General features: G+C 39.6%; 2 protein-coding genes across 4 annotated transcripts in view; both read right to left on the bottom strand.

Moving 5' to 3' along the window:
* The window catches only part of Klhl15 (kelch like family member 15), a 932,444-nt gene that overhangs the window by 767,957 nt on the left and 138,407 nt on the right, over positions 1–26,080 (bottom strand). The gene's annotated exons all lie outside the window — the stretch shown is intronic.
* Positions 1–26,080, bottom strand: part of Apoo (apolipoprotein O) — a 50,278-nt gene that overhangs the window by 4,856 nt on the left and 19,342 nt on the right. For both annotated transcript variants that reach the window (XM_051142444.1, XM_051142445.1), the window contains 4 exons: positions 24,326–24,380; positions 18,529–18,624; positions 13,412–13,503; positions 11,687–11,767 (listed from right to left, as the gene is read on the bottom strand). In XM_051142444.1, the coding sequence (XP_050998401.1) occupies positions 11,687–11,767; positions 13,412–13,503; positions 18,529–18,624; positions 24,326–24,380 (324 nt within the window). The remainder of the gene's footprint in view (positions 1–11,686; positions 11,768–13,411; positions 13,504–18,528; positions 18,625–24,325; positions 24,381–26,080) is intronic.

Raw genomic sequence — 26,080 nt, 5'->3', positions numbered from 1 at the left:
CATGTGCTAAATAGTTAAAGCTTTCCTTTCCTGTATGTTTTTTAAGACTTAGATTCTGACATTTTACTAACAAGACCAGCTTGGATATCAAAGATTGAAAGTCATGAACTGGCAGTCTGAACAACTCTAGGTTGAAGCTGGACAGGGCGTGAGGCTGTGCTTTCTGTAGACTAAACTCTGTGCAGGTGTCCCTGGAAGCCCTCTCTCTCTCTCTCTCTCTCATCAGCACCCACAGGTGAAGAGGGGGATGAGCAAGCAGGAACATGTGACTGTCACTAAACAGCATAGCTTCTACGCAATTTTAAAGTCTACTGGAGTAGTTCAAAACTGTGCTCTATGCATTGCTTTATGCCCATTATAGCAGCATGATTAATACTGTCCTCTCTTAATCACAAGAGTATCCTAGTTTGGATGTAAGATAATTATATGGTTACCCTATCTAGATACCAGATCACTTTATAACAGAGTTCTGGGGAACAAGACCATATGCATTACTTGGTGGTTCAACATAAAATAAGAAGCCTGGCTGACAAACTGCAAGACCTAGTACTAGTGCTACATCCTCCCAGCATGGTTATTCCCCACCCCGCCCCACATGAGCACACATGTGAACACACACCTCACCACCACCCACTGGGCCTTTCTGCATTTACCAAAGTTTGCCACGCTGCTTTGTGGGACATAATTTTGGCAAAAACTCTGCCCTAAAATAGTCAATCCAAAGTTTTGCTTGGCAAAGAAATTATTCATCCTTTTCTCAACATTTTCTTCATACTTTGCCCTTCAATTTAGGTTATATTAGAACCTTGGAGTCACCCTTACCATCCCATCTTCTTCCTGATTTGTATTATTTCCTTCATGCTGAGTCTTTCATCAACCTAGAATTCTCATGTGCACATACTAGCCTGGAGCCTCCCACCATACAGCATTCAAATATTTGCTGAATAAACAAATAGGATAGAGTAGAATTTAGGGATCTAGTGAGGATCTGTTTTTTTAAGTCTAGGACCAAGCATAGTGTTACAAAACCTCCAATCCAAGTACTTGAGATATAGAAAAAGGAAGATTGTGAGCTTATGGCCAGTCTGGTCTACATACAGAGTCTCAAAAAAAAAAAAAAAAAAAAAAAAAAAAAAAAAAAAAAAAAACAACCAAAAAAACGAAAAAAAAAACAAAAAAAACAAAGAAACAAAGAAAGAGTTTGGGTGAGTGATTCATTTTTTTTAAAAGACATATGAAAGTAAGATAACCTTAGCTAACTACTGGGTCTGCCATAAAAGCAACGTGGCTTCCTACCTAATTAAATACATTTACATCTCAATTAACTTACTAATTGCCAAGTATTTCTAATGATGTTCTTAGATATTCTACTATTTATACCTGCCAGTCTCACAACCTCAGAAAATAAAATGCCAAATTTACAAGTTTTTCAAAAGATCACTCAAGATGAAGAAAATAGGCAGGCAAAGCATGCCACTGTACAGATTGAGAAAAACAGCTCTGCTGCCAAGAATATGGCCTTCTTTACATACATATCACTTAGAGTAAAACACATCAAAACAATATGTCACTAAAAAAAATACTGGGCCTACCCACCCTTGACCACATTATAAGAGCTCTCTTGAGACAGCACCATGATCTCAAAGGAAATGACATTCTTACTCCAAAAAGCAGTTTAAGACTTAGTGACAAGCCAAAAATCTGTTTGCATTTTCAGAGAAAGTTTTCATTAAAAAATAATAATTTTCCTTATAATCTAATTTTAATGCAATTTTATTTTTTTCAGTGCATCCTTACCATGATGCATTGAAACTTTGAACACAAACAACAATTTCTGTTAGCACAACTGAAACCATTTTCAAAAAAAACAAAACACTGGTTTCTAATTACTACCCACTATTATGGAAAGGGGGAATGCCAGTGTGATGGGTAATCTTTATTTCAACCTAACTGGATTTGGAATCACCTAAGAGACACAGATGTGTGTCTGTAAGAGTGTTTCCAAAAGAAAAAAAAAGTGTTTCCAGAGAGCTTTTACTGAGGAAAGACGACCTACCCTGCAGGTGGGTGGCATCATCCCATGGTCATGGTCTCAGGTCCCAGACTAAACATAAAGGAGAAAATGAGTGGGACACAACATTCCCTGCTCTCTGCTTCCTCATCTGCTGAGATGTGAGGAAATGAGAAGTCACAGCTGACAGCCATTTCCAACACTATGCCTTTCCAACCATGATGGACAGTACCTTCAAACCAAGACCCAAAATAAATCCTCCCTCCCTTAAGGTGCACCTTATCAGGTATCTGATCTCAGTAATAACTAATACAGCCAGGCAAACAGTGGTCATAGGAGAGTCATAGGACTAGACAGATAGCTTACAGTCATGAAGTTGTGAGTTTGAGTCCCAAAAGCCCTATTTTTTTTTAAACCCAGGAATTGTGGCATATGCTTGTAATCTCAGAAATGGGGAGGTGGCTCAGAAGCCAGCTAGCCTAGCCTACTTCAAAAGTCCCAGGTCAATGATAAACCCAGTCTCAAAGTAAAACAAAACAAACAAAAGAACCCAGGTGAACAGCACTAGAGGAATGGCGTTGTCCTCTGGACTCCACTCCCACAGTTCAGTGTGAAAGGCAGAACAGTGGCTCCCAAAGGTGTCTGTATGTGAGGACCTGAGGCTGTGCCAGAGGAAGCATGCTCCGGAATTACCTCGGATTATGTGAACGGGCCTAGTTGAATTTGAAGAGTTAATAGAGACTAAGAAGGAAGCAAAACAAGGTGGTCAGAGAGGAGAGTTTAAAAAGAAGACCTACTACACTGCTGGTTTTGAAGACAAAGGAAGGGGTCAGCTTCTGTTGCCAGGCAGCAAAACAGACCTAGGCTTACAACAGCAAGGAACTAAGTTCTGTCAACAACCTGAGAACAGAAAATCCTGTTCTAGGGCTTCTGAAGAGGAATGCAACCCTGCTGACACCTTGATTCAGTACTGGACTTCTGACCTACCGTGCAAAGATAATAAATCTGTACTGTGTTCAGCTTCAGTATATTTATTTGTTTCAGAGGCAATATGAGACAATATTGTGCTGTAAAATTCAAAATCTCTTCAGAGCCAAGAGTACTACTTGGTGGCAGAACACTTATCTACCTGTATACAGCCACCATGAGAAAACAGTATATATCTGTTAAGAGGGTAGGTCATTTTAGTTCCTACCACATAAAATTAAATAGAAAGTAAGGACAATGTGCTAGATTTTCCATGAAGCTTAAGTTAAGTTGTTCTAAATGTGCTACATCTTATATAACACTATAAGAATTTTTTTTTTAATTACAGGTAATGTTTTTTTAAGGCTGAAAAGCAGACTTTCAGAATTTATTTATCCTGTTTGAAATTTTTTACTCATCAATTAACAACTCCCTATTTCTCCCCGCTCCAGCCCCTGGCAACCACCATCAGTCAGTCTTTGCTTCTATGAGCTTGGTAACTCCATATACCTCACATAAGTAGAATCACACGATAAATGAACTTCTATGGCTGGGTTATTTCAAAGGCAAATCTTTTAAGATCACAGGAGTTACTCTCAACTAAACTTGTGTTTCAAGAGCTGAGACATCTTGAATGGAGGAAGAGAGTGTACAATGTTTACTCCAGTGGCTGCTTGCATTTTCCTGATGAGCCAGCAAAGGCTGGACAAAAATGAAACAAAGCTCAGTTTTCATGTTTTCCTGATCTTTATGTAATAAATTATTTTTGGCCTTTAATACTCATTTGAAAGTAACTTGTTTGAGATTTTTAAAACCTAGTGAAAAACAAAAATCTGACATTTACTGGGAAGATGGCTTTGTTTAGCAGATTATAAGAGAACCAGAAGAGCCATCAGTGGAGTTACCTGTGGTAGTCACCCATGTAATCCCAACAAGTGGGAAGCTGAAACATAAAAACAACCACATGGTCCAGGCTAGCCCAGATTACAAAGTAAATCCTTGTCTTAAAAAAAAAGAGTGCAATCTGTGACTCTAAGGCCTGATATATAAAATTAGCTTCTACCTCTGATCCTCAGATCTGAAACAAATTATTCTGAAAAGGTTTCAGATTAGCAATGAACAATCAAATACTCATGCTCTTATTAAATTTTTAAAATAAAACAATTATTAAAAAGTATCAGTAAATCAACTATTTAAAGAATTTGGTTACCAATAAAAAACAACAGCCATGCTTTTTGGTACACACCTGTAATTCCAGCACTCCTAGGAATGAAGCAGAGGATCCTAACTTCAAAGCCAGCCTGGACTACACAGCAGGACTTTCCTCACCAAAGCAATACAAACTAGAGTTATGTGCCCATACAGAGCTTATCAAAGAATCAAACATGAAGCAAGCAAGAAGTGTCTGGATTAGCTTGTCCTTTTGTAGGAACTGCAATCAGCCAAACCCATGTTAGAAATGCCATAAGCCAAATGTTCCAGATTCTTTCAACAAATAACAAAAAGTAAAAAGACAAAAAAAAAAAAAAAAAAAAAAGACTTCTAAATTAAGAATCGTTTAAAAAAAAGGTAATTAGAAGTCATAAAAACTTGATATGGCTGAGCATTATGTCACACACCTTTAATCCCTGCAAAGACAGACAGATCTTCATGAGTTTGAGGCCAGTCTGGTCTAGAAAGTGAGTCCAGGATAGCTAGGGCTATTACACAGAGAAATCCTGTCTCAAACAACAAAAACTTGAAATAGTTGTTCATGTCTTTAATCCTAGCACTTAGGAGGCAGAGGCAGAGAACTCTGAGTTCGAGGCCAATCTGGTCAACATAGTTCCAGGCCTGCCAGGGTTACATAGAAAGACCTTGGGGAGAGGGAGAGACAGACAAGACAGACAGACAGACAGGCAAAGACTGAGACTTAAGTACTCAGTTGATAAAGCCATAAAAAAAGGTAGCCAGGCATCGTGGCTCACACCTACAATGCCAGCACTGATGAAGCAGAGGTAAGAAGATTACTAAAAGTTAGGAGCCACCTGAGTTACACAGTAAAATCCTGTCTCAAAAACAAAATGAGAAAGCTATTACAATCAAATCCAGGACAGCAGCTGCTTGTAGAGAGGTGGAGAGGGCTGTGCCTCAGATCAGTCCCACAGAGGGCTAAGTGGGAAGCTGGCTGATTCTATTTTTCATCTAAGATCATGGTTTACAAGTGCTTGCCTTTTAATAATTCACCTAGCTATAAAAAGGGTTTTAGAGGGTTGTAAATGGCTAAAAGCTGTTAAGCAGGGGAAACTAGAGAAATATGAGTGTGGGGTGTGTATTACAAAATATTACTATCAACAGTGAAAGAGCTTTCTTTGGTGTATTGTTATCACTGCTATTTATATAAATAAACCTCAATGTTCTTTGGAAATATATACTGAATTATACATAATATACAGAAAGTTTAATGACTATATGGAACTTTAAATCATTCCATTAAAGAATATACATATGTGTGTATGTGAATGAAATACATGTATTAAAAGCCAGTAAGACATAACAGATATTAATCAGTAAATCCAAGTGAACGGTGCTAGTTTTGCAGCTGTTTCATAGTTTTAAAACTTCTCTAGTTGGGTATGGTGACTCGTCTTTATTCCCAGCATTTGGAAGAGACAGGTGGATCTTTGCAAGTTTGAGCTCAGCCTAGTCTATACAGTAAGTTACTGGACCATCAGAATTACATAGAGAGACCCTGACTCAAAAAAAAAAACACCAACACCAACACCAACACCAAAAAACCTTTTCCAAAATAGACACTGGTGAATAATTTCTCTCTCTCTCCCAATCTTGAGTCAACCTGGTCTACTACAAAGCCAGTCAAAAAACAAAAACACATACAAACCAAAACACCTGTTCACAATTCTGTGCGCTATAACAATATGGTGAGAACTACCAAATTACCCATCAACGGCTGTATTTTCCCACAGTTTGCAAAAGTTAAAATAAATAAGGTACTGTCATACTATTAAAGGATTATAGCAAAAATAATAAGACTCAATTGATACAGCTAATATGTCTATACATGTTATATTTATAAGCCAAGATAAAGGAAAATTAAGCAAGCTGAACTGAGTGTTGGGGCCCACACTTAATATTCTCATTGTTGTGGTTTTCTTGTTTATTCAAGACAGGGTTTCTCTGTGTAGCCTTAGCTGTCCTGGACTCACTTTTGTAGACCAGGCTGGCCTCGAACTCACAGCGATCCACCTGCCTCTGCCTCCTGAGTGCTGAGATTAAGAGCATGCGCCATCATGCCCAGCTCTGGGGGCCCACACTTGTAATCCTAGCACTCAAAAGACTGAGAGAGGAAGTCCAGGAGTTCAAAGTCATCCTCAGCTATATAGGTGAGTTCAAGGTCAGTCAGACAACATGAAAACATGGCTAAAACAAACAAGAATATGCAAGATCAACCATAGTGCTATACAATACACACACACACACATAGTTGAACGAAATTAAAAGCCCACAGAAAAACAAGGCAATAAAAATAAAAATTTTTTAAAATGGGGCTGAACAGATGGCTCAGAGGTTAAGCGCACTGACTGCTCTTCCAGAAGTCCTGAGTTCAATACCCAGCAACCACATGGTGACTCAGAACCATCTATAATGTGATCTGATGCCCTCTTCTGGTGAGCAGGCACACGTGCGGGCAGAACATTGTATACATAATAAAATAAATAAATCCTTTAAAAATTTATTAAAAAATTAAAAAACACATTTTAGTTAGTGTTTCCCTCTGGGAGATAGGCATAGCCTTGGTAATTTCCTAGTTCTGAAGACAGGTAGATGATTTATACATGTGAGGCTATATTGTTGGTTGGAAACTATATATGTATACCATATATCCTTTTATAGAAAAAAGAAACACAAACCATGATGTGATAGCAGCATTTCTGGATACAGCTATCTTTACATTTTAGACAGTTCCTTTTAGCTGAAGCACATAACCTTAAGTGATCAATGTCAATGATAAAACGAAATATACCCTTACTTTATTAACTACTAGAGGATAAAATGCAAACTTTTAGAATCAGTTCCTAAAAGGGACTGGGATATGGCAGAACAGCAAAATGCCACAGACGTGTTTTAGGTACTTGAGAATACCATAGTTAGAAGGATAATACAGCTAAGAACCAAGCTACTGCTGGACAGGGCAGTAAACCTGTAAGCAAAGCTACCTGCGAGACTGTGGCAGGAGAACAGTGTTTGGGGTACCAGACTCTCCTACATGAAAGGACTGTCTCAAACAAAACAAATTCTGGCCATCATTCACTCCATTTTAATTTGTATGTGTACAAATGCACGTGTGCACAGTATACCTGCACGCGTGCGTGCGTGCATGCCTGCGTGAGTTCGTGCGTGGGTGTTTAGGTCAGAGGAGAACACCAGGTGCCATTTGCTCATTTTTGAAGACCCAGTCTCTCACGGGCCTGGAGCTCTCCTATTAGGCTAGGCTGCTTGTCTAGTGAGATCCAGGGATTCCCCTATCTCCACCTCCACAGTGTTGGGGTTACAAGGGTGTATCAGCATACTTAGTTCTTTTTATGCGGGTTCTAGGGATCAAACTTGGGTCTTCATGCTTGCAAGGCAAGCACTTTACTCAATTATCTTCTGGGCTGCATTTAAGACTTTAGGTTCCTCCTTTAAACATAATATCCATTAATTTCTTTGACTGTACACAACCAAAACTATGTACTACAGCTATGATTACAGTACAAAAAAAAATCAAAATTAGAAGAGAGTTAACTGAGACTGGTAGTTACACTTAACTTGAAAACTTCTAGCTGGCAGTGGTGACAAACACCCTTAATCCCAGAACTTGGGGTACAGAAGCAGGTAGATCGCTGAGTTCAAGCCCACTCTGATCTACATAGTGATTTCCAAGATGATTAACTAGAGTTACACAGAGAAATCCTGTCTCAAAAACAAAACAAAACAAAACAAAACAAAAAAACAACTTCCAAACAAGCAGAAGACAAAAAGTGGCCCTTTATGAAGTGTGTCATGTCCCACTCCCCCAGGTTCCCTTCAAAAAGCCAGGCTCTCTTGCTTTTGTCTGTGCCTTCCTCCTGGTACTGTATGGTTTGTTTCATATTTCAGTTGTATACTCCCTCCCCTTTGATATATTATAAGTTATTTGAGATGTATTTATTTGATATTCAATGAAGATAATGCAGGCAAAACACTCATACTCATATAAAATAATAATAGTAAATTAATTAAAAGAAATCCTCTCCATATGATTAATATGGACAATGAAAAATAAACAAATTAAAATAAAAAATAAGAAAGGAAGTTCTCCTACTAAGAGGTAATTGATTAAGAGTTTAACCATTTTTTTATGTTTTCCATTCATTCTCAACTGCAAATAGCTTTGAACCATGCTGTCCTTCTACTTAGCAATAACTAGTACTTGATAAAATAGCTAATAAAGATGTACCTGCGGTTTAAAAAATATCAAAAGACCTCTGGAAACCATGAAATCCAACAAGATGCTAGGGGCATCATAATATATCATCAGAAAAAAAGAACACTGGATTATAAAAAAATTTTCTGAAATCTAAGTCTATTAAACCTTGAGCTAATATGGCCTCCTACTATTTTTCACCTAAGATTTATAATAAATATCTAACATAGCTGGGCACAGTGGCACAGGTCTATAATCCCAGAACTTGGGGAGGCAGAGGAAGGTGGATCTCTGAGTTTGAAGCCAGCCTGGTCTACTGCTTTGTCCAGGACAGCCAGGGTTAGACAGAAAAATCCTGCCTCGGGGAGCCGGGGGGGGGGGGGTGGGGTGGCAGGTGAGGGGAGACTAGCACCTTCAAAATCAATAGAATCAATTTTACTTCCTCTTATTGAGGGCAGCCATCAGGGGAAATATGCTTGCTGGGGAAAATACATGGAAGAGCACTATGAAGTTCCCATTAACTCTGAGAAAGAGGTGTAACAGACAAAACAGAATGTAGACACATAATGATGAACTATTGACTTATTTAACTTCTATTTTATGTATATGGGTATTTGCCTACATATATGTCTGTGTACCATTTGCACACCTGACACTCAGAGAGGCCAGAAAAGGGATCTGGAGCACCTGGAACTGGTGTTTCAGATAGTTACGAACTGTCATGTAGGAATTGAATCTATATCCTCTAAAAGAGTAACCAGTGCTCTTGAGCCATCTTTCCAGACCCCAATGATGAGCTATTTAGAAATCTTTACCATCTGACTCCAAAAGGACTTGTATAAAAATCTATGAATAGCTTTAAGTGCCCCAGGTTTATCATGTTTTTTCTTCCTGGGGTCTTCAATTACCACAAAATGCTGGTCTGTCTAATTTGTTCTAACCATAGTCCTGCACTCCGTTGAATTCTCTGAGCAGTCTGAGAAAGGTGTTTCCGGGTTAGGGTTAGGGTTAGGGTTAGGGTTAGACCTTTGCTTTTATGTTTATGCATGTCTACAGACACCACAGCAACCTACAGAGGCTCCTAGAAAATCCCCCTCTAAAGTTAGTATGTCCTAGTCTGTGGTTGCACCACAGCCCAATAAGTAGTAGATACTGATTTGGTCTCATTTGCTATCAGAACATTTGTGATGCTGAGGCAGGAGGGCTGCTGTTTTCACTGTTATGTTGAATCATACCGGGAATTGAATATGGGGCCTTGTACATGCTAGGTATGCACTCTAACAATGAACTATATCTCCCGCCCTTAATAAGAGAGCTAGTTTAACTGGACTCAAAAGAGACTAAATCCATTATAAACTACCAATATAAAAATCAGTCTTGAAGTTGGCCCAGTGTTTAAGAGCACTGGTTCTTGCAGAAAACCCAGATTCAATTCCCAGTACCTACATGGTGCCTCACAACCATCCTTAACTCCAGTTCCAGGGAATCTAAGACCTTCTTCTGACATCCATGGGTACCAAACACGCATGTGGTGCACAGACACATATGCAGGCAAAACATTAATACACACAAAATAAAACAAATCTGAAAGCAATTTAAAAATCAGTCTTAAGATTACACTAAAAGTTGTTTATGTACACAATAAGGAGGGTTTATAATTTAGTCTGTAATATTACTGCAATCCCTGATTTTTACACACTCACACATATATGTATGTACGTCTGTGGTGCCTTGTGCATGCTAAGCTCATTTTTTTTCCTACTGAGCTACAACTCTAGTGCATTTATTTAAAGGAATTTTGATGAGTGCATATTAATGATACAAAATAAGGGGCTTCATTATGACATTTTCATGTATATATTTAATTAACTTTTATCATATTTGCCCCTCTTATATATTTTATACGAGTATTTTCTTTTTAAACAATTGGAGTCAAATAAACTATACTGCAGAAAGTATGTTAACATAAGAAGCCCAGTTCGCCCTTAGCTAGGTCTCTGAACATGCAGGAGGCAGGATGCCTTGTTCTATACTGAGCCTTCTTTTTTCTTGTTGTTGCTTGTTTTTGTTTCTGTTTTTCAAGACAGCCCTAGCTGTCCTGGAACTAGCTCTGTAGACCAGGCTGGCCTCAAACTCAGAGATCCGCCTGCCTCTGCCTCCCTGAGTGCTAAGATGAAAGGTGTGAGCCACCACTACCCGGATGAGTCTTCTTTATCAAAAAAGAGCATTTCTACAGGCCACATACAATCAGCTATGTGGCCACTAGGACAGTTCAAAAGTGGTGTGTCCTTATGATGACAGAACCCCCTCTCTCTGCTACTCATCTACCTGATGGCATAAAGAATTGGCCTATCACTACTCCCCTAATGTATCAAAGCTACATCCTCAGATGGGAGATGAACAAATATTACTAAAGGCAAGAAAAGAGCTTACAATTAAGTGTAAAATCAAGGGAGGGTATATGTCTCAGTTATGCGTTTTTTTTCCTGAGGACATAATATATTCCATTTGAATCCAGAGCTTTTTTTCTATTACTTAATTGTTTTGTGTGTGGATGTTTTGCTTGCATAGATACATGTGCACCACGTACATGCTTGGTGCCTTCAGAGGCCAGAAGAAGCAGACTTCCCTGGGAACAGAGTGACAGACAGTTGTTAAACCACCACGTGGGTGCTATGAATCTAATCCAAGTCTTCTGGCAGAACAGCCAGTGCTCCTAACCACTGAGCCATATTGCTCCAGCCCCAAGTACTTTTAATCTAATTTATTTGTGTGTGTGTGCATGAGTATGAGCATGAGTGCATGTGTCTGTGTGTGCGTGCATGCGTGCGTGCATGTGTGTGGCGGGGGGGGGGGTGGTTAGAGAACAACTTGTGGGAATGAGTTCTCTTTCCACCATGTGGGTTAACAGGACCAAATTCAGGTCAGCACACTTGGCAGGAAGCACCACTCTACTCTTCGGCCGTGAATCCATTTATGGTACAACTTCTAGATAATATGGTACACTCTGAGAAAACTATATATAGAAAAGAATAGGAATTACAGTCTAAGGCTACATTGGGATGCATTTTGGGTCACCATTTTTGACTTAATATTAATATCTAAATACTCAGACATTTTACTGTTCTTCCAAAAAGGACACTAGGAGATATAACAGCCAACAGAAGAAGCAATTAAAGGAATGAGGTTAGTTAAGCATTTTACAAAACCTTAGAAGAACTACTTATTTAAACCAAAAGGAAGATAATGAAAATGCTTCTCACCTTCTGAAAATGTTCCTTCCACAAACCTTCGACAACTATGTATCCTTGTAATCCCCAGTCATATAACTTCTCCCCGCTGACCTTGAAACACAAACAGAAAAAATAGATGAACAGCACATTTGTGAATGGTAAAATAATCTTTTCTACATTTCTAAATATATGAGGAGGAGATATTGTAGAGTGTGTGTGTGTCTGTGTGTGTGTGTGTGTCTGTGTGTGTGTGTCTGTGTGTGTGTGTCTGTGTGTGTGTGTCTGTGTGTGTGTGTGTGTCTGTGTGTGTGTGTGTGTGGAACTACTACAGGAAATCTTGGGACACATTCACTAAACCTGCATAGTATGCTGGGGATTATAGTTCAGTGGTAGAGGCACTTGTCTAGGAAATATCCTGGCTTCAATCTCTAGTACCACAAAAGAAAAAGAAAAGAGATTTCTACCTCAGTTTGGTGGCTCAGGAGGCTGAGACAAGCAGATTGCTGCAAAGTCAAGGCCAGCCTGAACAAGACCGTGGAATCCTGTCTCACAAGCAGAAAAGCATAAAAATAAAAACTTAAAGTTGAAAAAGGAAAAAAAATAAAAACTAAAGGTAGAAAAGAGGATAAGAAGAAAAATAGTCTGGTTACATATAGTTATCGCTTTAAATGAGAAATCCAAGGGGCATAGTGTTGGCCTGGGCTGGCTCAGAGCCCTCAGAGCCTGCTTCTGATGACTGCACTGCTGCCTCTTCCCAGAACAGCATTTCCATGAGTGGCTCATTATGTTCCTAAGCTGAAGAGGACCTCAAAACCTAAAGCCTGTCTTCCTCTTGCCAGTTTCCCTAGGGATTCTATGTGTATAGTACCACTGACTCCAGATCAGCATGTAAAGCTTATTCTCAAATAGCTTGACATTTGAATCACCTGGACGCCCTGCTAAAACACAGATGGCTAGTCCACATGCTTATATTGCCTAGTTCAATAGTCTGCGGTGGAGCCTGAGAATTTGCCTCTCTGACAAGTTCCCAGGGGATGTTGATACTACTGATCTTAAGGCCATGCTTGAAAACCCTGTGGTCTATCTTTACTCAAGTTATCCACCAACTGTGATCTACCTACTTGTCATGATAGCATCAAACCGCAGTCTAAAGAGTAAGAAAAGGACAGTTAACCGAGAACCCCAAATAAGACCTCCACACCAGAGGAGAGACCATATGCCTCATTATGTCTCAACAAGATAACTGAGTCTGGCACCAATACCAAGAAGAAATCACAGTCTGTACAGACAAGGCCTGTGAGGGCAGGCTGAAAGTAGCCTGTAATTATCAGCTTTGGAAGTTGAGTCTTTAGATTTCTTCGTAAGTATATAAATGCTATCTTAAATTTCCATGGATTAATATTTGCACTAGTATTCATTCTCTGAACATTGACATTATTGACATAAGATTAATAGTGAGGAGAAATTTCTAAATTGGCTATGAAATAAATTTGTTTGGTGTTATAAGAACTGCAAAATAGGGGCTGGAGATATGGTACAGCAGCTGCTCTTCCAGAGGACTTGGGTTCAATTCCCAGCATCCATGTGGTAGCTCACAATTATCTGTAACTGTAGTTCCAGGGGACCTGACAAAACACCAATACATATAAAATAAAAATAAAAGTTTTTTTTAAAAAAAAAAGAACTGCAAAATAAAATAAACCAGGACACAAAAGCTGGAATAAAGAACATCCTTGACTACTGGGTCTGACTCACCTGGGCAAAGGAGATGGCTTGTTGTGGGTAATAGATAGAGGCACCTAATCCCATGAAAAAAGGAGGATACACCAGCTTCTTTATTTTTGAACCTGACCAATAAAAAGTGGTACACATCATCAGATGATTTGATATCCTTACTCACACAGTTTGCTTTATACTTTTAATGCCAAACAAGATATCTTTGACCCTAAATTGAGATATTAATAGTACATACAACAAAATAAATTGCTACTTTTTTATAGCTCTTCAATATAATTCATACATTTCACCCATTAAAAATACAAAATACAATGTGTGGCTGGTCTTTGCTTCTTTATAGGTTGTTCTTTTCCCCACCCTTTATCTCCCTTGTTTCATCCCCTATAACCAATAGGAGAGAAAGGACAGAGAGAAGAAAGAGAGAGATAAGACTTCCCAAAATCTAATTTATTTCATATTTCTTATTTGCTTATAGCTGGTCTTTGCTACTTTGTGGGTTCTTCTTTTTCTCATCCTTTATCCCCCTAGTTGCTGCCCCCATCACTAGAAAGAAGACTAGAATGGAGATAGAGATTCTTTTTCTTTTTTTTTTTTTTTTTTTTGAGACAGGGTTTCTCTGTGTAGCCTTGGCTGTCCTGGACTCACTTTGTAGACCAGGTTAGCCTCCACCTCACAGTGATTCACCTGCCTCTGCCTCCCAAGTGCTGGGATTAAAGGCATGCACCACCACATCTGGCCCGATATAGAGATTCTTGAACTAATTTCTTTCTTCTTGCTTCTTCTTTGACCTAACTACTAACAAACCACAAGCAACCCCCCTGAACAACCAACAACCACCCACCCCACCTCTCAGGGCCCTAGCATTTATATACACTGAAAAGTTCCCAGCATTCCAAAGGTCACACAATCACAGAAACTATCTGCAGCTGGCAAAACTACACCTGTGCTAGAGCACGGGGCAAATCATAGTCAGCTACTGCAAAACAGCCCCATAACCACATATCTGGGATTAAAACAAAAACATTTTTTATTTCTGTTTTTAAAGAAATCATAATTTCAGAATTCTCACTGCAACAATGACTTCCTGTATTCACAAAGCTGTGTAACCATCATCACAATCAATTCCCTTATTCTCAAAATAAGGCTAAGAGAAACCTATTTTTGATCTCTATGGATTTGCCTACTCTAGTAACATCATAGATATGGAATCATATAAAGTGTGATTTTTGTGACTAACTTCTTTCACTCTACAAATATTTCAACAGAGCCACCATTAATTAATTAAGGCAATATAACCTAAATTGGCCTACAGGTACCCCATCTACCTTTTTTCTAGGTTTTGTTTGTGTCGCTTTGCTTTTAGAGATAATCTCACTATGTAGCTCAGACTAATCTTGAATTTGTGATTTTTATGCCTCTGCTTCCTATGTGGTAGGATTACAGGTGTGAGATTACACTGTTAGGATTACCAGCATACCCAATTTGAGAACACCATTTCTAAGGGAACAGAAAAAAAGTTTTTTTAAAAAATAACAGCATTTTTGTTTCTAGGGTTTGACTTTTTAAAGCAATCTAAACACCTAATATAAACACAAAAGACAATTGCTCCTTTCCTCGCCTTCCTGAGATTTCATTAAAACAGCAATTAAGAGAATAACCTCATAAGGAAGAAAAAATGTGCAGAATGGCCACTGGTAGATAGGTAACAAGTCATCCAAGCTGGGGATGTAGGTCAGTGGTAAGCCCTGGGGTTCATTCTCAACACAACAAAAAATAGTGTCAACTGTTAAGAATATAGCACAGTTGGTAAAGCACTTGCCTGGCATGTATGAAGCCCCAAGTTGTTCCCTAGCACCCCTCCAACACACACACACACACACACACACACACACACACCAATTTTCAAAATTAAGTATGAATGGAAATGCAAGACCAGTTGGTATTGTCTTGAAGAAGGGCTGTGGCAAAGGAAGGAATAGATCTTCCCCAGGCACAGATGGAAATGAGTATGGGCAATAGAGAAAGCAACCAGGAAACATGACAGGAAGACAAATATAAGTCCTGTCCAAGGAGTGGGTGACCCCTTTCTTCCCTCCATGCCAGCCCAGTGCAAAACTACTCCTGGAAGTCATGACAGAACAATGTTAAAAGCAGGGCAAAGTCTCTCACTAAAAAAAAAATGTATCATGAACTTTATGCTGCGAACCAACAATGCAGACACACACACACACACACACACACACACACACACACACACACACACACACCAATGCTACTGCTTAAGAGTAAAGACCTCGGGCTAGAGAGATGGCTCAGCAAGAGATGACTGTTCTTCCAGAGGACTAGGTTCCAATTCCCAGCACCCAAGTGTGGCTTAAAACTCTCTGTAACTCCAGTTTCAGGGATCTGGCATCCACATACAGACATGCACATAAATACCAATGCACATAAAATAAAAATAAATATTTTTTTAAAAAAGAGCAAAAACTTCCTCCATACAAGGTCAGCTCCCATCCACCTTACCCTAACATAGAACCTGCCTACCAGCAAGCCATATCTACACACAATGTTCTTACTAGCATTTCAATTGCCTCATTCTGAAACATGACTGGACAACCAGGGATCAGCAGACATTGGAGGAGAGCCTGCAACATAAAAGGAACATCCAGACAACAAGACCTCATGGAAATGACCAAAGGAAAATATTCATAAAGAATAAAATAAGCAAGAAAATATAAAGCATACTACAGTCACTTAAAATGAACTCAATTATTAACTAAAAGCATTCAGGAAGGAAATAGAAAGCAAATTTTCAAAGAAAAAGCAGATACACATGACTCTTGAGCCGAAGAAGACACACCACCAAATGTCTTGCCAGAGGTTATAAGCATCTATGTGTAGTCAGCATGCCATAGAAATTCAAAACATTGAAGATTGTAGGTGTTTCTTTTAAAATCTATTTTTATTTTGGTTTCTTATATCTCTTTCTTCCTTCCAACACCCCAACGAGTGTAGAAGAGAAAGGTTAGTGGGGAAGAGGGGCCTATTTCTCTTCAGCTACTTCCTGCTGTTTAGGGTCTTTGGGTTCTTTGAGAGAATACCAATCTCCATTGTCAGGATATTCAGCCAGCAACAGCAAATCCAGCAGCAGCCTTCTCTTCCTCCTCCTCCTCCAAGTGTTCTTCTCGCAGCCACCCTTTCTCTCTCCCTGAACTCTATTTATACGCCTCAGAGTACTCTGAATTAAACTAACTGCAGCTGGCAAAAATCACGCCCCAAACAAGGCAATTATCAGCTATTGGACAAACTAAAGCCCAAACTAAAATCCCACACTTGGGATTAAAACAAAAACATGTTTACATAGCATAACCAAGGCTTTTAAAGAAACCAAAACTTCCATTACAAAAGATCCTCAAATTTACTAAGATTTAAAAAAAAAAAGAGAGAGAAGCAACAAGTATCTAGACTGGCTATTCACTCTGCCATCTGCAATCCAAACTGTCATGAAGAACAGACATAAAAGGTTTTGGGAAGTTTGTCTCCCACATAATACACTTTTAAAAAAGCATGTAGTTCAAAAAACATGGCTGAATACTCAAAAAGGTGACATAGGAACCAGAAAAAGAGGCTCAATATCGGGCATGACAAGTTCATGACAACAGTCGTGTTAAGAGTCTCAGGCTAGGTTACAGGATGGAACTGGGAGAAAAGTGGACTACATACGACAAACAGCAGGACAGTAAGTTTGGAGAAACCTAACAACAAAGTGACACGGGAAAATGTGCAGGAACTTATTTCTCAGGTGAACCAAGGGTGGCACCGGGACAGTGTTCACCCTCCGGACTCTAAAATAATACCTTGTGCACAAAGAGGGAAGAGTTCTAATAGTAGAGCAATAAGTATAAAACCACAGTCTCTTTTATGGTGGTCAGATTACAGAGTTCTTTGTTGGGATATTTCTATATTGAATTTTTGTTTTGTTTGAGAGAATCTCACACATTGAGCCAGGCTGGCCTGGAACTTACTATGTGGCACAGATTGGTCTTAAGACAGTCTTCTTGCACCTTGGCCTCTTAAATGCTGAAATTACCACATTAAGCTTCTAATCAGAACTTTTGTAATATCTGCAGTTTTAGGCCATAAACATTTATTTTACAACTAGCAAAACTCCAAATAGATCATGAAGATAATCTCATGCTGGGCATGGTAGCGCATGCCTGTAATCCCAGCATTTGGAAGGCAGAGGCAAGCAGATCTCTGTGAGTTGAGGGCCAGCCTGGTCTACAAAGTGAGTCCAGGACAGCCAGGGCTACAAAGACAAAGCCTATCTCAAAAAAAATTTTTAATTCTCTTCATAGTGAAGCCTTTTATTACCATTATTGTTTTGTGATATAGTAGTAGAATAAAGTAATATTTTCTGGTGCTTGGGATCCAGCCCAGGGCCTCAAGCATAAAAGCATTCTGCCACTGAGCTATACACTCCAGCCCCAAGCATCAGAGATACTTACTAGGTTCTTTCATTTTAAGCATTTTTAAAGTTTTCACATCATCACTAACTAAAGATGTGACACCTAAAGAAGTTAATAAACTAGTAAATCACTGTCCTACTTACTGTGACTAATAGCCTGGTCATAACATTAAACTTTTTTTTCCAGTTGTTTTCAAGACAGGGTTTCTCTGTGTAACAGAGCCCTGGCTGTCCTGGACTCACTTTGTAGACCAGGCTAGCTTTGAACTCACAGAGATATGCCCACCTCTGCCTACCATGTGCCAGGATTAAAGGCGTGCACCACCATAGCTGGCAATAGTTAAACATTTACAAACAGTTTGTCAGGTATGAAAAACTTTGAACAGAATTTCACTCTTTCTGTACCATAGATCAACAACAGATATTTGAACAAGTAAATGTGCTTCTTAAATATAACTAATCTCTTTTTCTTACAAAGAGTATAAAATTTCTATGTATGTTTAAAATCAAATATAATGGAGTAAACAAGCACATGAATCATATATTAAGAAGTCTACATTCAGGAACCAACTTATCTAAAAACTATTAAATAGAGATAAAAGCCAAACATATATCCCATCTCTCTCATATAAACTGACTGGGGGAGAACCTTAAAAACTGCACCTACCTCTAGCCAAAAGGAGTCCAACAAAACCAGCAAAACCAATAACACCGAGTCTTGGGAAAAATCCATGAGGTGCATTTTGAAGATACTCGTAGTTGTCTACAATGGAATAAGATTGGAAAATAACTCCATAAATTACTCATTAAAAGCAAAAGCAAAAGTCTCATATATAACTAGAACATACAGTACCAAATGTTCCCCAACCACAAATTCTTTGCTTTCTGTCTGCTAATACATATTTGGTTTTTTTTGTTTCATTTAGTATGGAGTGGCCTTGAACTCAGGACCATACTGTTTCATCCCCAAGTGCTGGGATTACCAACTCAGTCACACCTTTTCTTCTTAAAATTAATTTTAACATATACATTTATATTATTACACATGAATAAAATAAACTACATATGGCAGGAAGAACCATGAGACAATCAGGGGTTATATAAATAGTTCACACTTCTTTAAAGACAGTCTTGCTATATGGTCCAGGCTGAATTTAAACTTGCTTTGTATCCTAGACATGCCTAGAACTCACAATCCTGCTTCACCTTCTGAGTGATAGGACTACAGATACACAACACCAGGGCCAAATGTGCCAATATTTCTTTTCAACAAATTCTTTCAGGAAGCAACAGAAATCAACTCAGAAAAACAAGTATCCTTTGCCATCTGAACTCATTATTTGACTCAACAACAATATATCTGGATAATGAAAGAAAACTGTAATATACATTGTGCTGCCTAGATTTTTGTGAACTTGACACAAGCAAGGATCATCTGTGAAGAAGAACCTCAACTGAGTAAATGCCTCTATCAGACTCACTTGTAGGCAAGTGTGAAGGACAGTTTCTGGATTAATGGCTGATGATGTGGGAGGGCCCAACCCACTGGGGGTGGAGCCACCCATGGGAGGGTGGTCCTGGGTGCTCTAAGAAAGCAAGCTGAGTGAAAAGACCTAAGAAACTCAGCCCTAAATGGAATGTCTCTATCAAACCTCTTCTCTCAGGGAACCCCACCAAAGCAGAGTCAGAAAGAAGGTAAGAGGCCAGTGAGGATGGAGGACATCAAGAAAACAAAGTCCTCTAAATCAACATGAGCAAAGTTCATATGAATTCACAAAGAGTGAGGCAGCATGTATAGGGCCTGCAAAGGTCTGCGCCAGGTCCTCTGCACATGGATTATGGCTTCCAGTTCAGGATTTTTATGGAATTCCTGAGTGTGCAAACAAGTGGGTCTCTGATTCTGGTGCCTTCTCTTGGGCTCTTTTCCCTCTGTTGGTTTGTCTTTTCAGTTTCCAATGTGCTCATTTTTGTTTTATCTTATTATATTTTAATGTTATCTTTTAGAAACCTGTTTGTTTTCTAGTGAGACAGAGAATGGATCCAGATGTGAAGGGAGGTGCAAAGGAACTGGGAGAATAGAGGGAAGACAAATTGTTATCAGGATATATTCTGTGAAAAAAATCTATTTTCAGCAAAAAGAAAATTGCATTAGGGTTGGAAAAAGAAAAAGAAAGCAGGCTGAGCAAGCCTTGGGGAGCAAACCAGTAAGGAGCACTCATCTATGGCCGCTGCTTCCATTCCTAGCCTGACTCCTTTCCATGGTGGGCTAGGAACTGTAAGCTGGAATAAACCGTCTCCTCCCCCAGGTGTTTGGTCATGGGTATTTTATCACAGCAATAAAAAGCAAAGTAGAACAAAGTTGATGATACAAATAAATAACCACTCTTGGTGGTAATGGAATTTAATAGTTTAGAAATAAATACAACAGAGCAAGACACGATGGTGCACACCTGTAATCCCAGCACTTGGGAGGCAGAGGCAGGCAGATCTCTAAATTCAAGGCCAGCCTGGTCTATAAAGCAAGTCCAGGGCAGCCAGGGCTACACAGAGAAACCTTGTCTCAGAAAACCAAACATAAATACGTAAGTAAAATGGATAGATACAATAGTGAGCGTACTCATGAAATAAATAATACAACACATGACCGTGTTTGCCATAACCAAGCATATCTGAGGACTTGGATTTGCATGATGTCTCCCACTCCTATCTACGGAGCCAGACGCACAGTGAATTAGAACCCACTTGGGCACTGTCTCCTCAGGCAGGCTCATTCAAAGCTCATCAGCACAGACTCTGCCTCCATCTCTAAAGCTCCAGCAGATGAGAGTCTCTGCACCACTTTTGCTATCTCACCCTATGGAACCCTGGGTTTCATCATTCATGCGTATGCTTTCTGCCTCCCCACAAAGAATATATGTTCCCTTCATGGTAGAATGCTTAGACTTATATGTTACCTTCTCTCGGCAGTAACAGAGACTATTTATTCAAGAGATCTTTGTTAAGAACACTGCCAGGTACAGTGTCACATACACATGAACTTGTCATGGTAAAACCCATTACTTTGTATGCTAACCTTAAAATTAATAATTAAAAAAGAATACTGCCAAGAACTGATTAATACCAGATGAATTAATAAATGACTTAAAGCTAGGTCATGATTTAGAAAGCCTTCATTCTCTCTCAACTTCATCCTTAGCCCTCCCTATGTTTATTCTTCCTGGAAAAGCCAGTACTAAGTCCTGTCTCTAAGCATTGATTACACTCTGCCTGCTGTGTGGTTTGCTCTCCAGAGTCCCACCCCTACATTTTAATTAGCACTGCTAACATGGATAGCAATGCTCCTTGAATATTCACCTTTAGAAAGCCTTCCCTGACTGCTCCTATCTCCTCAATCTCTTTTTAACTGGTCTACTTCCTCTCAACCTTATAACTCTCTCTGGTTTTGAAATAATATTAAAAGATTTATTATGTGTATATCTCAGTGATTGTTGCCATCACTTCTATTGTGGATGGGGGTGGTTACTATGGGTGAAGGGGGGTTACTGTTTGGTTTTAAGACAGGGTAATGCTATGTGGTCCAGGATGGCCTCAATTCTGTGATCTTCCTGCCTTCATCTCCTGAGTACCCATCACAGTGCCTGACTTTGACCACTGTCTTAATCAACCTTGATCATCAATGCCTGATGACGACTTAACAAATGTACTCTGAGTGAATATTACCAAACAAGAGTCATTAGTTTTATCCCCCTGTAATGCCAGATACATGCCAATTTTTGTTTTCCTGGATTCTCTGGAAAATACAATAACCATTTTAAACATTACTATAGGGTTTGTGTTGTATCTGTATTAATTCCCATCTGGTCTTTTGTTTAGTTTGATTTTAACCTAGCTTTTACTTTCTATCCCTTTTTTCTGGGTGATTTGAGGCAATTTCAGACATTCATACAGCTCAGTTGACAGGAAGCTACCCAGAGGAGTTTGGTGAGCTGAGCCAAAGGGAGCAAATGAGAAAGAAATGGGAAAGAAGACATGTTTTAAGATCACACCTGAAGCCAGAATCTAGCTTCTGATAACATGCCTTAGCTATGATTGCTGGAAAACAGCCTTAGTCTTGACAAAATGGAATGCTTCTTAAAGAGTCTTTGTAGTCAGGCCGAGCATGGTGGCACACTCCTTTAATCCTAGCACTCAGGAGGCAGAGGCAGATGGATTTCTGTGAGTTCGAGGCCAGCCTCATCTACAAAGCAGGGCCAGGATATCTGAGGCTACACAGAGAAACCCTGTCTCAAAAAACAAAAAGTTTTTGTAGTAACTCTGTGTTCAGGAAGAGGAAAGACAAATATCTCAAATAATGTCTGCTGCCATTGCCATTTGTCAGTGGGAAATGACAGGTTAGCAGTGAGGGAGGACTCCTCAGTAACACGTTGTGGTGGTTTGAATAAAATGGCCCCCACAGACCCATAGGGAACAGCACTATTAGGAGGTGTGGCCTTGTTGAAGTGGGTGTGGCTTTGTTGAAGGAAGTGTGTCTTTAGGGGGTGGGCTTCAAGGTCTCAGAAGCTAAAGTTACACCCTATGTGGCATTCACTGCCTGCTGCCTCTGGATCCAGATGTAGAACTCTCAGCGCCTTCTCTAGCACCATGCCTGCCTGCATGCTGCCATGCTTCCCATCATGCTGGTAATGAACTAAACCTCTAAAACTATAAGCCAGCCCCAGTGAAATGTTTTCCTTTATAAGAGTTGCCTTGGGCTATCTCAGAAAACTGGGAATAGGGCTTCCTCAAGACCCAGCTATTCCATTCCTTGGAATATACCCAGAAAATGCTCTACCACACAACAGGGACATATGTTCAACCATGTTCATAGCAGCCTTATTCATAATAGCCAGAACCTGGCAACAGACTAAGTGTCCCTCAGTAGAAGAGTGGATAAAGAAATTGTGGTACATTAACACTATGGAATACTATTTGGCCATTAAAAACAAGGAATTCCCGAAATTCGTGGGCAAATGGATTGAGCTAGAAATGATCATAATGAGTGAGTTAACCCAGAAGCAGAAAGAGTCAAATGGTATATACGCACTTATATCAGGACACTAGGCCAAGGGGCATGTCCCATGCAAGTCTTCACTTACCAGGAAAGTGGGACAGAGGGGAGGACTTCCTATTGGGACTCTAGGTGAGAGAAGCATGGGAGAATGGGGAAATAGAAGGATGCAGAGGGTCCTAGAAACCTACAAGTAGAACATTATGATGAGCAGATCTGGGCCCAGGGGTCCTGCTCAAACTATGGCACCAGCCAAGGACAATGCGGGCAGTAAACTTCAAACCCCTACCCAGATCTAGCCAATGGACAGGACATTCTTCACAGTGGAGTGGAGACTGGGATTTGACTTTCACATGAACTCTGGTGCCCCATATTTGACCACGTCCTCTGGATGGGGAGGCCTGGTGGCACTCAGAGGAAGGATAGCAGGCTACCAAGAAGAGACTTGGTACCCTATGAGCACATACAGGAGGAGGAGGTCCCCTTCAGTCACAGTCATGGGGGAGGAGAGTAAGGGGAAAATGGGAGGGAGGGAGGAATGGGAGAATACAAGGGATGGGATAACAATTGAGATGTAATATGAATAAATTAATACATTAAAAAGAAAAATAGTTGACTTGGTCATAGTGTCTCTTCACAGAGACAGAACACTGACTAAGACGCAACTATTCCACCATGAGAGCAAACCCTTGGAAAAGCAAAATTTTAATGTGCTGAGATGTATTAAAGAGAATGAAATATTTGTCAATATCTCTACTACTTTACTAGTTCCTGGCTGAAATTAGACAAAGCATAGACTATAAGCTCAGTAAGAGCACTACTATTTATGCATACCAGCTAAATTTTTTCCTACATCTAGACTTGTGTGCCCCTCCTTTTAAAAAGTTTTTTGTTTTTTTGTTTTTGAAACAGGATCTCTCCATGTAGTTCTGGCACCCTTGAACCACAGAGATCCATTGTCCTCTTCCTTCCAAGTGCTGGAATTAAAGGCATGTGCCACCACTCCTGGTCTGTGCAACATTTATGAATGGTAGCTAATGAATTAGTATGATTCAAAATCTGGTGATGAAGAAACAAGTTGTATTACATTGTAATGTTTTAGCACTGAACCTCACCAATGCTAAGAAAACATTCTGCTAGTGAACCACATCCCCAGCCCTGGACTTTTTTTTTTTTAATCCAGGGTATAAGCAGTAGCTTATCCCGATAATCCTAATAATGTTGAAGAGCTTTATAAAACACTACTTCTCTGAAACCTGATTCAAACATAGATTGTCTTCTAGAAAACAGCTATATAGCTCTAAATTTTTCCATACAAGCTCAAGGACTCTAATCTCCAGAGTCCATTCCTGAAAACCCAGTTCAATACATCAACAGCATGAAGTAACTGATTTTGCCTAATTAAAACTCAACTTACCTGATCCCCACTGGACAAAGCGTTCCACCCTGGGTTTAGTTTGGGAGTATATTTCCTAAGAAGATAAAAAGAAATCGAGTGAGTAGGGTTTACTGCATAAATTATCATTTTTAATACTTTTTGGTGATAGGGATGAATCTAGGGCCTCCAGCACATTAAGCATATACACTACAATTGAGCTCCAGCTCCAGCTAGTAACTGTTTTTAAATAAGGGGACCTACTTTCAGTTTTATTGCTTTTTCCTCTCCTTTGTAATGTCCCTTTGACTACAGTAACCTATTCATCAGAATGCTTTACTATTGCCACAGGAAGCAAGATTCCTGGCTTTGAAAACCTAGTCTTCTCACTTTTAAGACTGAAAAAAAGAAGACAGAAAATCGAGAGGTTGGAGAGACAGCTCAGTGGTTAAGAGTGTACACTGTTCTTGCAGAGGGCAAGAATCCAATTCCTAAAACCCGTGTCAAGTGGCTTATAAGCTCCTGGAGGATGCAATGCCTCTATTCCTCACAAGCACCTAAAGTCAGGTGCACATATCCACACACAGACACACAGACACACACACAGACACACACACACACACACACACACACATGCTTGCACATACACAAATAATAAAAACTATCAAAAAAGACAGAAAATTGATAAGCCTTGAAAATCAGATTATTAACAGTATCTTTCAAATTAAGTATACTTTATAATTCGCCATGATTTTAGAGCCTATATTTGAGAAATGCTCCTTTGAGGTAGGAATAGGCACCTTTACTGAAACCAAAAGTCGATAACTCAATTTTAAAGAGATATCACAATCCTGTAGTAAATGAAGTTAACATTCTCTTAATACAATGGCTTTGAGGGACTAGAGATATCTCAGTAGCAAAGTGCTTATGCAGCATGAGTAAGGAACTCAGCTTCATCCTAGCTCTGGCAAGCAAATATATAAGTCCCCACCCCCAAACAAAGTAAAAGTGCAGACAATGAAATGTATTGTACATGGGATTGGAGCAATGGTTCAGCAGTTAACAGCACTGGTTGTCCTTGGAGATCTGATTCCCAGCACCAGCATGGTGGCTCACGGCCATCTGTAACTGCAGTGGCAAGAAATCTGACACTCTCACCCACATGGTGCACAGACACACAAGCAAGCAAAATATCCATACACAAAAAATAATTTTTTTAAAATGGTTTGTTCATGAATATCAAATGGCCCTAAAGGAAATGAGGACTTAGCTAAAAGAATCTTCAAGAGCTCTACAGTGAAGATGAAAAGAAACACAGAAATATCAAAAGGTGTCAAAACTAGAAAAGGATTGCTTCATAAATTTTGGTCCAAATCAGTTTTTGAGACAGGGATTCTTGGTGAAGCCTTGGCTGTCTTGACTTGTTTTGTAAAGCAGGCTGGCCTCAAACTCATAGCTATCCACCTGCCTCTGCCTCCCTGAGTACAGGGATCACAGGCGTGCATCACCACACATGGTTCCACATACTTCTAAATGGGCTTGAATAACAAATGTTGAATGTGGAGGAGGACTAAAAGAACTGACAGCTCTTCATTAAAATCAACTACTTACTTCTTCATGTTGGCTAAACCTGCTTTTTTCTATCTATAAGAAACAAGAAACAATAAACAGCCGGGTGGTGGTGGCGCACACCTTTAATCCCAGCACTTGAGAAGCAGAGGCAGGCAGATTGCTGTGACTACAAAGCGAGTCCAGGACAGCCAAGGCTACACAGTGAAACCCTGTCTCGAAAAACAA

The sequence above is a fragment of the Acomys russatus genome, chromosome X (genome assembly GCF_903995435.1).
Source record: "Acomys russatus chromosome X, mAcoRus1.1, whole genome shotgun sequence".
NCBI classification, from domain to species: Eukaryota; Metazoa; Chordata; class Mammalia; order Rodentia; family Muridae; genus Acomys; species Acomys russatus.
This window is presented reverse-complemented; position numbering and strand designations above follow the sequence as displayed.